General features: G+C 50.2%; 1 protein-coding gene across 2 annotated transcripts in view; it reads left to right on the plus strand.

The window, feature by feature from the left end:
- Positions 1–5,631, plus strand: part of LOC118254048 (S-adenosyl-L-methionine-dependent tRNA 4-demethylwyosine synthase TYW1-like) — a 110,635-nt gene extending 105,004 nt beyond the window's left edge. For both annotated transcript variants that reach the window (XM_035559016.2, XM_035559017.2), the window contains one exon: positions 4,789–5,631. In XM_035559016.2, coding sequence (XP_035414909.1) covers positions 4,789–5,010 — 222 coding nt within the window. In that variant the 3' untranslated portion in view covers positions 5,011–5,631. The remainder of the gene's footprint in view (positions 1–4,788) is intronic.
- Positions 5,632–6,000: the final 369 nt, after the last annotated feature.

The following is a 6,000-nucleotide window of genomic DNA, read 5'->3' on the forward strand; positions in this document are numbered from 1 at the left end:
GTGGCCCCGTGGGCTGCGTGCCCTGGTTTGTCCTGTTCTGCCCGTGCTATGTCGTCCTGTCCAGGAAATGCACGCTTTTCTGCAGAGACCAACCAGAGTCAACGGGTAAAGAGGAGCCTTCTCCTTCCAGCATGTTTTCCTCTGAGGAGAATATAGCATTATCCTTGTTAGGGTAAACTAATTGGGTTTTGGCTGACTTCCATTTTTCAGCATTGGCATTTCATGTGTCACCATTTCTGCCTCTCTTCTATGTTTTATTCCTCCGTATAAACCCCGTGTTTATTTCTTGGCAATTATGCGTGTCTGGGCCAATGTAGTAAATTGTACTACTATATCGTCCTCAATACACGCATAAATTTTTATCCTCCAAAATTGTTTATGCAAATAGGTTGGTAAGGAGAGAAATATGTAGTGTGGTTCTTCTCCTTCGTGTACGTTGATAGGTTTCTGCAGCAAGCAGCTCCTCTCCGTACAGACTAAACAGCTCTAAACATACTGCAAAAGCTGATTTAAAGAAATTTCCCATTCGTATCCACGGTGCTGCAGCTCTGCCCCGTGCACAGGGCCTTGCTGTCGTGCTTTAAAATAACTTTGAACCCAAAACCTGCAGAGCTGTAAGCAGCCGTTGTAGGGGCAGGGAGGTGATGCTGAGGGTGGTCGCAGCCACCTGATCCTTCAGCTCTGAATGTGTGCTTCCAGGTTTCTCCTGACTCGAGGGCCATTATGAGTTCCTTATGGTGCTCCTTGCACGAGCTGTAGGATCTGCAGAAATAGGGTTTTGCAGAGCTGGGCACCAGTGCGGCTTCTGACCGGAGCGAGCAGCGGTGGGAGCCTGGGGACCTGGGGACGAGAACTCCTGGGGGAAAGCGAGCGCTGGCCCCGGCATCACCTCGCTGTTGAGCAAAGCCCTCGGGAGGTGCTGAGTTTGCCTTTCCAGACAGCACAGCCTGGCCTCAGAGCCACTGAAGGAGCTTTATTGCTCTTTTTTTATGATGCTAACTTGAAAACGAGGGGAGGGTTTCAGCCGTTTGTCTTTTGCCGATGTATTTATCACCTTAAAAGACTTAACCAGGTAGTGAAAAATTCGATAAAACATCCAACTGCATTAGCTTGAAATAACACTGATGCCTATCATTGGTTCACCTGTTGTATGGATGTTGTGAAACTGTTCTGAGTCTTAAATCTTCCATTATCTGTGAAATAATCATAAAATTGTTAAAACTCGATCTGTAAATCCTGGGCAATTGAGGCTCTTCTCCCCTATCCCACGTTAGTTTGGTTTTTATTCCTTAGCAGAAGTAATTGGTTTCCATGACAAGAATAAAGGATGGTTCCCATCTCTTTGTATTTTATTGCCGTTGTTTTGCAGCCCCACAAATATTTAACAGTATTTAACCTGCTTTTGTAACCAACCCCAGGCAGCCTGCATCCGGCTGCTCTTGCGGGAGCTCTTGTTGCGCAGGTCTGCAGCGGGTGGTTTGCAGCGTCAGTAGCTCAGCTGTGTCAGGAGCTGCACGTTTGTATATCGAGTCCAAATTAAATGGCTTAGAATCTCCCCTGGGTGCCCCAGCCAACGTTCAGGACACCTGTGGAGCAATGCGATTGTGCAAGCCGGGGGGGTTGGCTGGGCTGCTGGGAGCTGCTGCCTCCGGGAGCTGGTGGGACCGGCTGCGGCTCACGTAGCCATGGGTTTGGTGTGATCTGATGAAACCAGAGCTCCATCATTTTGTCCTCAGGAGAGCACATGTAGGGCTTTACTCTAAGGGGATGAGGAGGGGGCAAATATCCCCTTCTGCCACTGACCAAGCCACCTCTCCAAGCCTCACGTCGCTCAGAAGCACAGCCCAGAGGCTGCGGGTCCGAGCCCGCTGCACTTGGGCCACCTGCGAGCTGCGTCCTCCCTGCTTCTGCTGTACTTGTCCTCCTGGAGCCTCAGGAGTTTGTGCTGCCTGCCGGGGCTCTGGGGAAAGGCAGAGCTTTGGTGCTGCTCAAGGTTTGCTCGCGCAGAGGCAGCACCCAGTGCCATCTTTCTCAGTGCTGTCTGCTGTCAAATTGTGGGTCATGAAACCCTGATGCTCCGCACGTTTGTGCTTAACGGGGTGCTTCTGGTTTGGGGAACATGGGGGCTCATGTCTGTTGGAGCCGTCAGAGCTGCTAAAAGCACGGTCTGCTTGCAGGAGCGCTCTGTAACGTGTGGCCAAAATCACCCCACAGACACTGGTGTGGGTGGGAGGTTCTGGGTTTTATCTCCTGCTGTTGGCCTTGTTGAAGGTCACCGTCTCCACAGAAGAACTGATAACGCAGCAAGATACAGCCATGGCAAGGCATGAAGAAAATAGTTTGCTTTGAAAAGAGAAGCCATATAATTGTGTCCCAGAAGCTCATGTCAGACTTTCATCCCTGTGCAAGACAGCTTTTACCCCCAGGTGGGCAGTGGTGCTGTTCTGCTGGGAGGGATGACACCAGCACCGCTGACACCAGCCCCTTCACAGCACGGTGTGGGTTTGCCCACGTGTGCCCCGTTAAACTGGGGTGCGTGCAGCTGGGGCACCACGGGCTGGCTTGGTAGAGCACTGATCTAAGTGGGGCTGGTTCTAGAAGTAGCTCTCGGTGTCTTCTGCTGGTCACAGTATGCTGCCATCGTGCTATTTCTAGCTTTAAGACGCCGGAGAGGCCCATATCTACGCCAGGGTTTGGGTTGGGGATGGCAGCTGCAGCCCATAGCCTTGTGTCAGCCACCCCTGGTGGCACGAGCACCTCTCGTGGCTTTGGCTCTTGCTCAGCCTCTCTTGGCTGCAGGGTTAAGGATTCTTTGCAAGCTCCCCCTTCCCTCCTGAGACAAGAGCATCCCATGGGTTTTCAAGGAAACGGGCTTTACAAAATTACCTCTTCAGCTGGTTCCAAGTCTCAGCTGTGGCTTTATTCTTTATATAGAAGGTTTCACTTAGTTGGCGTCAAGTCTGTCTAGGGACCCATCTGATGAGTTAGGAGCTCTGACACGTCATGGGAATAAGCTCAGCAACTTGCTGTGTGCTAAGCAGCTCTGCCTCATGCTGTGTGTGTTACAGGCCATGTGGCTGGATCCTGTAGAATTTTTTGTCCTTAGTTCGTGTGAGAATTTATTGATGAGCAGTAGTGAATCAAATCTGGGGAGGGCTCTGATGCACGGTCTGAACTTGTTCAAGTGTCTTCCCGGCAGCCCCTGGCTTTTGGCATATGATGTTCCCAGACAGGCACTGGGGATAGAAAGAGAGGGATGGGAGAGCAGAGAGAAGGCACAGAGGAGTGCCGTGGGCAGAACGGGTCCAAGCCCGAGGTCTCTGCTGGCCGCAGAGCACCACCGCCTGCCTGCAGCACCCCCAGCTGCTGCTGTGCTGGGAAAGGCTGCGAGCAGGACTGCACAAACCTTGCTCTGGGATGCTCTTCGTGCCAGTAAGGTTTGAGTCTTGGTAGTTAGGACTGCACCGGAGGGATGGGAGCTGGGTGACTTGGCCAAAGTCATCTAGCACCTCCCATCGGGAGGGAAGCTCAGCTCTCCTGAAGCTGGGTCTGTTGGGGACCTGTCTGCTTTCCCAGCGATGCGTTGCCTCCTCTGCTGTTGTTTTATTTGCAGCCACTCGCATGGGAAAGGAAGTGTTGCCTTGTTTAAACGTTAGCATATGAAGAATGAGCCTTGGGCGAGCGTATTTACAGTGAGACTTCTTCCCGGCTGTTCTGGCTCTGCAGTCACACATCTCTGCTCTGGGTGAAGGACTCCTCCTGCAACAATTTGCTGCAATTACACAGGCAGCAAGAGATTAACATTGGCAATATTTGATTCAAAATTTTGCAGGTATCAGCAGTTTTTCCAACCAAAAAAGCTTTTAGCTCTTGGGCAGAAAGTCAAATGCCATTTAAATGCATAACCATCAGGTTTTGAAAAAATCGGGGAGCCAGTATGTTTTCCCTCTTCCTTTGGATAAGCTCTCAGCTCAGACAAATCCTGATTGAGGATTCAGTCAAGGCTGCTGCTAAATTAGCAGAGCAGGTCTGTGAGACAAACGCAGCTTCAACTTGTCAAAGTAAGGAATTCTTAAAATTCTTGTATGGAAAGAGGATTCGTGTCATTAAACCTTTTTATCTTTCCCCACTCCCAAACACAGCCCTCCTGCCCCTGCCCTTCATCAAGGGACACCTGGGTATTGGGCTCAAATTTATACATTGTCTCCAGGACTCCTCCAGTTCCCCAAATCAAGGTGTCTAAGGTATAAACGACAGTGCACTGGTAAGTGAAATTGCACCTGAGAACTGGGCTTTGGGATACAAAGTGGGGCTGAAACAATGTTAGGATCTGGTACTGCAAAGGATCAGGCAAGGCACCAAGCAGTCAAATCTTCATGAAGCTTATCTGCTGGTAGACAGCTCTGCTAAATGACTACAGCTGTAAGAGAAGTGGCCATCCTGTTTCTGCATTTGCTTTGTCAGACCTCCTGGATGAAATGTAGCTCAGAAACAGTGAGCTCCTGGTATTTGTCTGCCTGAAGGATTTCCTTTTCCTCTTAAGGAAGTTATCTTAACTTCTGGATGACTTCACCTTGGACCTTAATGGGGCTAGAAATTTGGGAAAAAAAATAAAAAATCCACCTGCCGCACAAAAGAAAAACAAAAAAAAAAGGAAAAAAACTAAAACTACAGCTAGGAAACCAATTTAATACGCACCCAGCTTCAACAGCTTGTCCCACCATGAATCACCGCCGTGGTGGTACTCCCTGCTCTGCAGCACAGTAACATGTCTCTCTTATTTCGCAGTTCAAGGTTGACGGCGAGTGGTGCACCTGGATCAACTATGAGCGCTTCCAGGAGCTGGTACGAGAGCACGAGAGGAGTGGGGGATCGAAGACGTTCACAGCAGCAGACTACACAGCCAGGACTCCTCTCTGGGCGCTGTTCGGGTCCAGCCAACGGGGCTTTGATCCCCTGGACGTAAGATACCAGCGGAAGAACAAAGCAAAAGACATCTCCGGGTGCTGACGTTAGGATGGGGCTCGCCAATCTGCAGGCTGGCTGATGGATGAGCTTTGGTCTTCATTTCCAGACTAACACCCATATCAAATCTGTTCACGTAGGCTTTCTGAAGTTGGATATTGAGAAGGATGGTAAAGTCTTTGTTTAACCCTTCCCTCCTGTTTTTAGGGCTTCTTGGATGGAAGTATTTGTAACGCTTTTTATCTTGTACAAATGCTACGTGTGAGCAATGTATCGCCGTTGGCAGTGCCATCGGGGAGGCCATGTTCGTGATATCTGCGGCTGATCAGGTGCAGGGAGCAAGCGTTGATTTTACTTCGGTGCTCAGTCGTAAGGGAGCCCGGGGGGTGCACCCAGCTCAGCTACAAAACGTGCAGTGTCCATAAGGATAAGTGTGAAGGGAATTTAGCCACTGCTGGCTGGCTGGGTCTGTGCAGGCGTGACTGCAGGCAGATCTAAAAGCCCTGCTGAAGGCCTCATTGTACCAACAATTGTACCTTTATGTGTTTTGAACACCTGCCATCTGCTGAAAGACCCTGTCTGATGCCCAAGGTTCAGCTTACTGGGGGTGGTGTAAGTAACAGCACCCCTGTTAATGTCGTGTGCAACTTCTGATATCTGTCCAAATGTTTTCCAACTTCATGGTTTTGGCAATGTGTACTTTCCAAGCTGTTTTACTCCAGTCTCCCAGCAGCCTTAACCAGCACATGATCCCTCAAAGCCACACTGGGCTCATGGAAGGATGCCTTTGCTCCACCTGTGCAATTCGCCAGCCCGTTGTGGTTTAAGCCAGTGGGCAGCTCAGCACCACGCAGCCGTTTGCTCGTTCTCCACAGTGGGATGGGGGAGAGAATCGGAAATAGGTAAAACTCGTGGGTTGAGGTGAATACAGTTTAACAGGCCAGAAAAGGAAGGGAAGATAATAAAGGAATACACAAAACAAGTGATGCACGATGCAGTTGCTCGCTGCCTGCTGACTGATGCCCAGCCAGTCCC

The sequence above is a fragment of the Cygnus atratus genome, chromosome 20, assembly GCF_013377495.2.
Source record: "Cygnus atratus isolate AKBS03 ecotype Queensland, Australia chromosome 20, CAtr_DNAZoo_HiC_assembly, whole genome shotgun sequence".
NCBI lineage: Eukaryota > Metazoa > Chordata > Aves > Anseriformes > Anatidae > Cygnus > Cygnus atratus.